This window comes from Lolium rigidum, chromosome 1 (genome assembly GCF_022539505.1).
Source record: "Lolium rigidum isolate FL_2022 chromosome 1, APGP_CSIRO_Lrig_0.1, whole genome shotgun sequence".
Classification (NCBI taxonomy): Eukaryota; Viridiplantae; Streptophyta; class Magnoliopsida; order Poales; family Poaceae; genus Lolium; species Lolium rigidum.
Genome location: NC_061508.1, coordinates 340,776,078 through 340,788,053, shown reverse-complemented (window position 1 = coordinate 340,788,053; position 11,976 = coordinate 340,776,078). Strand labels below are relative to the sequence as shown.

Below are 11,976 nucleotides of genomic sequence, written 5' to 3'. Positions count from 1 at the left end.
CAGGCTACTCGTGACCATGCTCATCTTTCGATGTTGTCACCGGTTGATTTTCTCCTGTTTTTCTAGTCAAACTATTCCTGGTGCATTGTCTCCTAGGGCAGCAAGGAATTGGATGTGTTATTGGAGTTTCCTTGTTCGCACGTGGCCCACAAACCACTCGTCCATCCACACTTGCTGGTATCTTGAGAAAGTATCCTGAAACCTCACAAGTTCACAGTCCGCCATGTCATGGACTGGCTGATTTATGTGCGGTATTTAGCAATCTACAATTAGAGGAGCTAGACTTCTCGCTGCTCTTCCGACGCCCTCCTTGGGTGTTTCCTGGTGTTGCCTTATTGTTTCTTTATTTTGTACATTATGGATGCACAATATGGCTGCCTTGGCATGCTCGTAGTTCTTTCTGGATAATGCTTCAACGGTTACGGCGAATTAGACGCTAAGATCTTAATGCAGAAAAACGCACGATGCAGATTCGCACCCAAACTTGTTGGTGTATAGGTGACATTTGTTGGGGCCAACTGTTGGAGGATAGACGGTATGCGTTCTATCAGTTGTGTGTACGCTGACCTTGCTTTTCTAATGGTTATACTTCTTTTGATCAAATGCCCTCATCCACTTAGAAAGGGTTGATGCCTCTCAATTTACTGGAGAAAGTTCAGACTATTTACATTTCATGCCCCTAGGCAGATTACATATATGTCAGTTGTCCTTTTTCACATGGCATATGGGTATTTCAGTAAACTCACAAGAATATTCTAGGGCATGACAATACTTAGTTGATATAACAATGCAGCCCTTCAACACTTTCACTTGGCCCTATGCTTGTGAGAGGCAACTCTGGCTATTTTACAACTATCTAGTCTTCATTTGCTCCTTGGTCCCAAGAATGTACCTTGGCTTGGAATGCGGTCAAGACGTGAGGGCTAGTAGATGATTTTGGGTTCAGTCTCAGGCCCGCCCTTGGGACTTAGTAGTGGGGTGATGCCCTTCTGCTTATGGGAGATTCACTTGGAGCGAGCTTCACCCTGGTTGAGCGGGGTCTTGACCTGGAGCATGAGGGCGTTTCACTTGGGCCAAGCAGGTTCATTACCGGAAGTGTGAGGGCGCTTCACCTAGGTCAAGCAGGGTCTTCACATGGAATGTGAGGGTGCTTCACCAAGGCTAATTACACTCTTAGTTTTGTGTGAGGACTTGGGACATATGCTAGACATGCAGAAGTAATTGTATAGGTGTTAACTTCCTAGGATGAGGTACGTACCAAGCTAATATTTACACATGCAACATCTTGTGTGTACTTTTCACCGAGACGCCCTTGACACGGTTCCATCGGTCGGTGTGGCACCATAGCTTTGGGTAGATTAGGCAATAGGGTTTGGTTGAGGGGTACCTTTATTTCTTGACTTATTTGATTAAAGTTGAAAAGATATAAATAGGGCCTTAGTAAGGATTTCTTTCAGATGTTTCAATAAAAAGGAAACTAATCATTTTGGGAGCGGCATATCTTACAATCTTTTATGCTTGTAGTTGATGAGGTGCCCCCATCTCAAGAGATTAACATCAATCCTCTTGACGAGGGAAAGGAGTATCACCTTTTGGAGGTGTGATATATATCTCATTTTGTTAACTTTTTCTTGAATCGATATTATTAATGCTTTTAATATTTTTGGTGTGGTCTGCAGGTTTACTCGAAGGAAAACACAAACAAGAGTATAAATTTTCATTTTCGCTGTAAGGAGAGAACATTACTGGGTGAGCTTGTAGGTTGCAATCGTACCCAGTTAAACTCCGTGTTTGATGATGTGGTTAGCTTATCACACAATTCACATATGACGAGTGTGTTCTTCTCTGGCTACACGGTGCCCAGCCAACCGTTTGACTTTAAACTAAAAGGTATGAACGTTTTTTCTCTCACTTCTCATGCATAGTATTTTTCCTTGTTGGTGATATATATTCTGTTCTTATTTTGCAGAGTTGAATGAGTATAAAGAGCCTGATGAGCTTAATCTAAAGGCAACTCCAAAACTATCATGTATGTTCTTTTGATTAGCTATTTAAACTTAAAGTTAACATTATAACGATTTTGTGGAATTCACATTTTTCTTGCTTTAACATGTGACATGTTACTGAAGTTTCCGGATTTAGACAGTTTGACATTTCTTCGTCTTACTATATTTTGCTTTTGCAGCATGTGTATTACCTTGGGTCAGTAGTAGTTTTTGACTAATTTAGGTGCCACATAAAGACACAAGTTCTTGCGTACATGTAAAGCTAGTAGTGAAAGGTTTGAGTATTTTCGGTCTTATACTTTGCCGTTAATGCAGTGGACCCTGAATACCAGTCCTACAAGGAAAGGCTTGCAAAAGTGCCCGGTGGCACTTCCAAGCAGAAGCCTGGTGCCAATTCCAAGCAGCCAGAGGTGAATCCGATAACTATGTCACCACTGACTGCTCCACTTATCTTCACTAATCGGGCTAGTTGCCAGTTTTTCTCTGGCAAGTCCCGTGGGCTCTTCTGGGTCGCAAAGCAAAAGGTAACTGTATTTTTGTTCTATTTAGTCTTTGGCTGTTGCAATTGTCGGGTTCGTTCACATTTCTCTTCTATGTTTAATGTGCATTACACAGCTTGAGGATTGCAATAACATGGTGGCCGAAACTCCTTTGAAGACATCTGCTTCCAAGAAGAAGGCAAAGATCTTCTGGGGTGGGTATCCACTTTCTGAATCCATAATTTGATCGTGCATTTGACCTTGTCTGTATGGGGGGGGGGGGGGGGGATTTCGTAACCTACATTGTAATGTGTTATAAACTTTGATACAGTATATGTTTTGTTGCGTTTTGTATTTCGTTCGGAGATAAGTATGCTGTAGTAATTGCCTGTTTGCACTGCCAATGGATTGTTTGTGTGATGAAATGTCCCCGTTCTATTTGCCATAATAACATGTGTTGTCTATATTTCTCTGGCCGCTTTGGAAAGCAACAGATACTTGTGTTTCCCAATTTCCTGTATTTGTCAACCTGCACTCCTGAGGTTTCTGTTCGCGCCTAGGAACCGTTATTAGTATTGCATTATTTAGTTGGCTTGTGGTTGCATACCATGGCTTGATCCAGAGAGAGTAATCTGGGTACGCTGTCCTGATATGAAGAGAACAATATGGGTACCGTATTTTGATCTGACTGTGCCTGATAGATATGGAGAGAGTAATGCGGGTACCGTGTCTTGATCTGGAGCGAGTATCGTGGTTTCCTGCTTCTGTTGTGCTTTTCCTGTCTGGTTTGTGTGAACAACAATCTCATGAATAGCGGATTGGATTGGGAAGCAAATTTGGTGCACATGAGCACCAGTGCTCCTAGTTTTGAAAATATTTTAAAACTGTACATCTACGTTTCAAAAAATCGTCACATTTATTTCATGAATACATACACATGTACTGAATATTCGTGCGATGTTTCGGTAGAAATTGCATTGTATTTTGAGCTACAGAAAAAAAAATTGTGGCTACGTATATAGGTAAATATTTGTCAGAAATTTGTCTTTTTTGTATAGCTCAAACTACAACATATTTTTCTCCAAAATTTCTACCGTACCTTCGGAATGTTTATATGTATGTGAATATTTAATTTCAACTTTGTTAGAATCCAAAAAATATGATTTTTAAAAATCAGGAGCACTGGTGCTCATGTGCCAAAGACACTTTTTGATTGGATGTATATTATGGTCTGACCTTTCACCAGTAGTAATCTACATTTTATATTTTCTGCTGTGACCTCTATATCTTTTGAAGATAAGCAGGCTCTGGTAATTCTGTGTTTGCACCGCCAGTTTATTGGTTTTATTCTGTGTGAAGAAATATCCATTGTATTTGCCATAATAATGTGTGGTGTATATATTTTTGAGTGCTTTCGAAAGCAACAGATACTCCTTTCCCCAAATCTACCATATTTGTGAAATAACGAATGGCTACTATGCATGAATGTTTACATTTTTAGGAGTTGTCGTCAAGCCTGGAGAGAAAAAAGAGTGTGACCCAGGAAAGTCATATCGTCATTTATCGCAGGTGCGCTTTACATGTTTATATTTGACCTTTTAGCTCGCTTGAGGGTGGATCAAGTTTGTCAACTCTTTAGGCGTTTTCTTTTTTCGTTTACTACAGATAGCATTGGAGATTAGGACTGAAGAGAATGTGGAAGTTTTCGTGGAGACTGATGATAAATGTATTATGCTTGGAACACTTTCAGCTGATAATGATCCTCATTTTGAAACCAATCTGGTGCTCAAAACGAAGTTTAAACTTTGGCATTCGTCAAGGACCACGAACATCTGCTTTACTGGCTACAAATTCAATATTATGGACAGATATCCTTCCATTTATCTTTCTAGATTTCTTCAATCTTTGTAAGTAGCTTGAATATGCGCTTGTGTTCTTTAACCGTTTCCTGTCTGTAATCACATATAACACATCTACCAAAGAAGGTAAATGTTGTTTTCATTTTGGTATCGGGTATCTATACTATTTTCATCGTACAGTTGGCAACATGTTATATAACTTACTTATATTTGATGTTTCAGGTAATGAATCTCACGAGGATATTTCGTTACTAATTCCACTCGACCCCAACACGGATGGTATGTTCTTTTGCTAGGCATAACAATTTTTGTTTACTTGTTTACTAGTTCAGAATGATTTATTTGCTGAGGACACCAGGCAGATTTCATTTGTAGCAAAGATGTTCTTTGTCCTCTTTGCATTTGCTCTACTACTAGAACATGCCACATTGACCCTTAACTTGCTTGTTTCTATTTACTTTCAAATGAAGCTGCACATGGTGCCAATCAGCTTACTGCACCAAGGCCTGCTGATGCCCCATCCTCTGGACCAAAGGATACAGTTGAGGAACCAACTAGTCCTGCAAAGCCAAAGGGAGATGATAAGGTTTGTAACTTTGTTAAGATTAAGATGATGGGACTATTGTTTTCTTGATTATTTGTTTTCTCTGGATTGCTTGTACTTTGTTTTTTTTTTTTTTTTACCGTAGGGGAAGCCCCTATGGTAAAGGTGTAAAAAAGAATGTTGGTAAACAAGTTCAGTGTATAATCTAACATATGCCAGTTTTGTGTTACTAAAGTTAGTTAGCGTGGACTGTGCATGCTTTTTGACAGCTTTCTTTTTATGTACAAAATCTGGGCTTCCATGTGTACGCAGTTACTAACTTTTATGCAACCTACCACATTCTGTAGCTATTGTTACTTGGATGACAGATCCACCCATGGTAGTTGTTGGCTGTAGCAGCTGAAATAGTGGCCTAGGGAATTGTATTATTTTTATGCCAAAACCTAACATGGATTTCAGGATTTGGTATGCTGATTGCTGAGTACATTTGCAGGGCAAGACTGTTACACAGAATCAAAGTGATGACGATGATAGTGAGAGTTCTGAAGATGTGGATTCTCCTAGAAAGGTGTGAGATTGTTCAGAGAGATCTGTTATTTTGATGCTTCTTCATTTTATAAAATCCTGAAACTCTTTCTTTTTTGTGTTGTTAATATACATGAAACAAAGGTCAAGAAAAGGCCAATGGGAACACTGCCGAAGGCACCTCAGGGGAAGAAGACAAAGATAGAAACACAAACTACGAGCAACAAAACTGGTGCGAAGGGCTTCTTTTGATTTCTAACCTGCTGAACTCGCACTCTCCTTTAACTGGCACATAAATCTCACTAGATTGTCGCGATCCGTTATTCAGGAGAACAGGCTTGTAACACAAGTGACTATGTCAAGGCAGCTGGAAGCAAACATGCGTCAAAGCAGCCCACGTCTCATACCTGCAGTTTATGCAGCAGGCAAAGTCTCATTCCTTTTCTTTCAAGTTGTTAGTACCATGTATATGCTGTTATACATCCTCACACATGCACTTCTCTTCAGGCATTTCAGCTCCCCAATGGCTCTCAGAGATCATTCCAAGGCGAAGCATGGGTCCGCCGACTCATCTTAGGCATATCTATCGTGGGCAGAGTGAGATGTTAGCTAGTAGGATAGGGGCGGGGTCCTGGTTAACTGAAAATTTTGGTATCGGTGACGCAGATATGGTGTGGATAGAGGTCGCCTTTTCTGGCATTGCTTGGCACGCATAATCGGGAGTTTTCTCTCTTCTGTCTCCGTTCTGGACTTGTTGTTGGTGCTATCCTAGAATTAGAAATGCTGTTATGTGTGCTGGATTCTGAGATCAGTGGTAATTATTTCGGTTGGTCTCTACTCTCTACTATGCTGATGGACGTTTCGGTGATTTATCATGCTTGCAATTGGGCACACTATTTCCAGCATTGAGCTGCCTGTGCAAAGGTGACGGACGTTTTAAATTTTCACCGAGTAAAGGACTTGCGAGTGCAGAATAGTTTGCGCATGTTTCAGTTAAAAGCTGCTTCAGGTAGTCAAGTAACGTGGTGGTTATCTAGGATTCATTTGTTAGTTATGTACGTGGCATTTTTTTCAACGGGAAATGAAGATCCATTTGTCTGTCATGTTGGTATTTTTAATGATCTGGTCGTTTCTTGATCTTGTGCAATCCATTTAAATGAAATTCAAGAGTATCCCAAATGAATATGGGACAGCTAGTTAAAAGCTGACCTATATTTGCAAGAGGAAAGAAACATTAAAGACTAGATATATTTGGGACGATGATCACCTCTTTGATAAACGATGTAAGCATGTTTGGTATGGAATAAAGCTAGCAGAATGGCATTCCCTCAAAAACTTGGATGTTGTTTATCTAGTAGTACAGTAGTAAAAAAGAAAAACAGGACAGAAGGTAATTGAAGTGGCTTGGGCTGGGTTGCAGCTATCGTGACAATCGCACGGTAAATAGAAAAAACAAGGAGGTCACACACGCTACCGCACGATCTCAATCTAGCGGTCCCGGTCTTCTCGTTGTGGAAGTGCGGAACCAAACACGGTTCCCTTCCCGTCTTCCCCGAGCTACTCGCAACCAGATCCCAACCCGCCGCCCGAGCTCTCGCACCGCTGTGCCGCGAGGCCCCCGGCTGCCCTGGGACTCCCGGCGCCGGCCCCACGAGCTCCTGCTCTCGTATGCCACCTCGAGGGCCACCGCCATCAGCGCGGAAGGATTGGCACCACGGCTGCCCCGGACTCCGAGCGTCGATCTGCTGCGTCTCCAGCCTCCGACGAGGCCCCACGAGCCTCCTACCCCTCCGCCCGTATCCCCTGTTTCTCCCATTCGACAGGGTTCTTTTGAAGGATCACCTGTTCTTCAGGTAAGCGTCCACTTCCCTGCGCACCCTTCACGGCGGCGATGTTCTCTACTAATCTTGTCCCCATGTACTAACTTGTGGTAGATGTTAATCTCAGTCTCTATGATGGATCCCCATACATGAACGATTCTTAAAATAAAATAACTGTAGGCTAGTTGTAAATCACGCCACAACCTAATGCGGCTCTATGCTTGTTAGGTGTAATCACTGAATACAATCTATTAAGGAAGTACATGCAAATAATGTGACTAAAGAGAGCGGATTTGCTTCGCTTGACAGCCCACACCAGCAACTTGGCCTTCCCAGATGTTTCCTTTACCTGCAAAATGGCCCATGAGGAAACCAATTGTCCAATCATATCTTAGTCACTGCAAGGGGATCGCCAGTTCTAATTGACCTAAAATAAGCATTACTACATGTCCACCAAATTGACCAAAGCATCGTTGCATCATCCACACAAATAGCTGGTCTGTCCTTTTTAGGAAACTCTCTAATCCAACCACAGAACAAGTGTGTTGGGCAGATCATGGTTTACACCTAAAACCAAAGGCACAAAACCATATGCACTGTTACACCAGCCGTGTCACAATGTCATAGAGTTGTTTGGATCTGACCGCGGAAGAAGCATTGCCCAGCCAAGGATCTTCCCAGAAACGGCTTCTTTTTCCATCCCCAGTTTTTCTAGTACACAAAGGAATAAAACAAATCTCTCACTTATAGAATGCCACACCAAAAGCAAGAATCTCCAGCTTTAGGCAACACCCCTGAGAGTGCGTTATTACACATAGTTTTTATGCAGAACACATTGCCATAGGCCCTGTGCAGTCTCTAACTTCCCAAGCCATTTGCACAAAAGCACAACATTCATACTGTTGTGAAGTGTAAAGTTCGGTCTTTTGGTTGCGTTGGCTAGTACATGAAGCTTGGCACATTCTAGATTTTTTACTCCTAAGCCACCACATTCCTTAGGAGAGCAAACCACATGCCATCTAACAAGATGGTACTTCGTGATTCCTTGGCCCTCCCCCAAAAAAAAAAATTTCCGTGAAAAAATCCATGCACTCTTTCGGACCCTCTGGCAGAGGATAAAATAACATCATATACAGCGGTATACTACTGAGGCTAGATTTAATAAGAATTAGCCTCCCTCCTATTGGCATTAACTTCCCCTTCCAACAACTCAACTTGCCTTCCATTTTCTCTTCAGCTCTCCCCCAATCTTTGTTTAAAAGTTTTTTCTAATCCACTGGCATTCCTAAATAATTAATAGGAAGCTCACCAACACAACAAGAAAAGATCAATTCATATTGATTTTTCTTGTCAATAGCATCACCAAAGCAAAAAAGTTCTGTTTTATTAAAGTTTATCTTGAGTCCTGATATCTGTCCAAAGCTACATAATAGGAATTTCAAGTTTTGTGCTCTAGCCACATCATCTTCTATGAAAAAAGAGTATCATCCGCGCACTGTAACAGAACCAAGCCACTGTCCACTAGTTCCGGCACCAAAGTTTTAATCAGATTATGTATTTTTGCAAAATAAGGACCAATACTATTGTTCACTTTAATGCCAACTTTCCCCACAATTACTGTTTTCATAATTATGTCACACCAAGCATCCGAGAAACCTTTAAGTTTCAGCATCTGATAAACAAACGACCATTTTGTTTATCATACGCCTTGTCGAAATCGACCTTAAACATAATACCACACCGGTTTCCAGCATGAAGTGAGTTTAGAGTTTCATGTAAAATCAGAATCCCTTCCATGATATACCTATTCTTCACAAAAGCAGTCTCTGTAGGCTCCACAACTGGGTCTACAATGGGAGATAGTCTATTCATAAGTAGCTTTGTAATTATCTTAAAACTGACATTTAAAAGACAGATTGGTCGAAAATTCCAAACATCAGTAGGATCCTCACATTTAGGTACCAAAGTGATCACACCATAATTTAAACGTTCAATATCGAGCTCCCCTTGCTGGAAATCATCAACAAGTGCTTTTAAATCATTTTTAATGAGATCCTAGAATTTTTGATAAAATTCAATGGGAAAGCCATTTGGTCTAGCTGACTTGTTAAGAGCCATTCCAAAAACCACAGTTTTGATTTCATCCATAGAGAAAGCACCCATCATATTCTGAGCCACCTCAGGATCAGTGACTGGAATATTTTCCAAGTTGAAACGAATATCCAAGACTTGTGGAAAGCTGCGTTGCATTATTAGTCTCCTGCAGTGACTCACTCCCATCCTCAAGTCTAGATTTCTTTGGATCTTGAGCATTCCCACCATTTCCGTCATGCTGCCCTTCTCTAGCATTTCCTTTCCCCCCAGCACCAGAATTATACCATCCCGGTTCAATCACACTTTCCAGCAGAACGCCTACCTCATGATTCATCAAATCCTCAATAGTAACTTCTGTAGTGGTATCTTGGTTGGGTCTCTAACACCTACATGACACCTGACCCCTTCCTTTTCTTTCAAACTTTCAATGTCCACTATCCACTCCTTCGAAAAATCCCAATGGAGAACATATTTCAGCCCATCCCTTCCAATTTCTCATTGTTTCTGGCACCATCTACAGTTTGACCCATACCAAATGTAGTTTCCCCTTAACTGTAACATCATGAGTCCAAGGTGTCGCTTCTATTTTACATCCTGTGCCCAGCAGAGAGACTCCCTGAACTTTGCCAGCTCTGTAGTCTTCTGTTTATTTGGGAGTCCTGACTCATGACATAAATATTATCTGTCTGTCTTTTAGCTTTCCAGATGCAGTTCCATTCAAACATATCAGTAAATCCCTTGATTACTGTGCTCTCATTCATCTGGCCAGACTTAACATAAATAACAGCAAGAGGATTACGTATTCCTTGTTAATCTGCACTTAAGCACTCTGAATTAGCAGGCATCCAACCCTTTGGCTGCTTAACCAACAAACTTTGCCGTCGGTTTCGGCTGTTCTGGCCAAGTGCAATATACAGTCATGTGTGCTTCATTACCGCAAACAAGACAAACAACTTTGACAGTACATTTCTTAGTTTCATGACCATGATCCCTGCATTTGTAGCACTGTATACCTGCAGCTGAAGATTTGCTTTGTTGACCATCAGAAACCCCAGGATTAGATTGACCAGTTCTGTTTCTACTGTTATTCACTGCCACTGTACCAGATGATTGAATCCCTGAAGCTGTGGTCTGATTGGAAGTAGGGTTCAGATTTCGGAACAGTAGCTTGATTGGAAGTAGGGTTCGGAACAGACGGACAGTAGCTTGAGTAGTAGCTTGAGCTGTTGCACCATATTATCTAAACCTCATGTAATTACACTCCATGCATTGGGTAGCTCATGTTATGACAGATTTAACAAAGATAGATGCAGCACATGTTCTATTCCCGCTTCATATGTTTCCTAGTACAATTTCTTCAGTTAGGGAGCTACTGATAAAACAGATGTAACAAGATGTATATCATGTGATTTTTTTTTCTTTCTTGTGTTCCCTGGTACAATGGATGCAACAAGGGTGAGGCATCAAGATGCAATGGAAGTAGATGCTCTAAATTTGTCCTTCCATCATTTACATTTTACAGAACAGTTAAAATTCTATGCTTTTTCTATGCATGTAGGGAAACTACTGATACCATAGGTGTAACAATAAAGTTGCACGGCATGTGATTTTTGGCCTTCCGCCCCGGCGCCACCTCCCCTTCGCTGAGCGCGGCGTCTGTGACAGTGGAAGCAGGACGATGAAGGGAACGGGGCTTGCCATAGAGCCGACGCAGCAGAGGTCGTTGCCTCTCACTTGGTCTCCTCCACCAAATTCGGCGGCAAGGGCGCTCGGATCTGCAGGTTGAATCCTTCTTCCTTCATGTCTATGTGGTTGGCATTCATGGTGTCTTTTTGTTTTTCATTGATTTTTTTGCTGTCCAGGAGTATTGTAGACTTCAGAAAATAGAATTTTGTTGCGTTGCTAGGTTTGTTAGGTAGCCCCCTGTTTGTTTATGGGTCTCATTGGTGAGATTGTCCTGCCCTTTGTCTTATCTCGCAAAGTTCATGGAAAGATGGATCTGCTTCTAAGATACAGTCCTTTTTTTTTTGGATGTTTCCTAATGTGCTTATCTGGTCAACATAGAACACTTTTATTGTATGCCTCCCAAATTCTTACAGCAGAAGTATTCCTTGTCCAAGCACTAACCTAGCTTTCCGATTTGATGGATAACAACAAATATACATCATGTAATTGCCCCTGTTAATCTTAATCCATGTGTAATTAGAACTTATATGAAGATTGTGTTATCAAGTCAGAAGTTAGGCCCGTACTCATGTTTTTTAGTAAAGGGGAAAAATTTATCCTCAAATTTGTATCACAGACCTGAAACATTCAATGAAATCTCTGAATTACATTTTTTTTTTCTCGAACACATGCCTAAGCATGCGCAATTGTATGTTAGAAGAAGCCGTCAAGAAGATGGGAGCATTACATGGAGGTAGAAGAGCTACAAAAGAACTTCAAAGAAGAGGAAAAAAACTATACATGGCTAACTTTGTTAGGCCTGCAGATCCTGGAGTGTTGTGTCAGCGGGAGGTCTAGCATGTAAGGGAAGCCGGCAGTGCCGTGGCACCAGCCAACATCCACAATTTGGCTTCCTGAAGGATCAGATCGACAGAACCAAGTTATGCCTGTTTGGTGTTATCTTTTTGAAGATTGCATAGTGAT

The 11,976-nt window shown here is 41.3% G+C and overlaps 1 protein-coding gene across 2 annotated transcripts; it reads left to right on the top strand.

Moving 5' to 3' along the window:
- Positions 1-280: 280 nt before the first annotated feature.
- LOC124700982 (histone deacetylase HDT1-like) lies at positions 281-6,260 on the top strand. Of its 2 annotated transcripts, none has more exons than XM_047233055.1 (15): positions 281-535; positions 1,525-1,598; positions 1,680-1,890; positions 1,970-2,029; positions 2,322-2,530; positions 2,622-2,700; positions 3,987-4,054; positions 4,151-4,353; positions 4,457-4,470; positions 4,567-4,623; positions 4,815-4,930; positions 5,382-5,456; positions 5,558-5,645; positions 5,742-5,838; positions 5,921-6,260. In XM_047233055.1, the coding sequence occupies exons 3-15, from the start codon at positions 1,827-1,829 to the stop codon at positions 5,988-5,990; spliced, it is 1,200 nt and encodes a 399-aa protein (XP_047089011.1). In that variant the 5' UTR covers positions 281-535; positions 1,525-1,598; positions 1,680-1,826; the 3' UTR covers positions 5,991-6,260. The 2 variants fall into 2 exon arrangements, with proteins under 2 accessions (XP_047089011.1, XP_047089006.1); XM_047233050.1 differs by having other exon boundaries at positions 283-535; positions 4,448-4,470.
- The last annotated feature ends 5,716 nt before the right edge of the window (positions 6,261-11,976 follow it).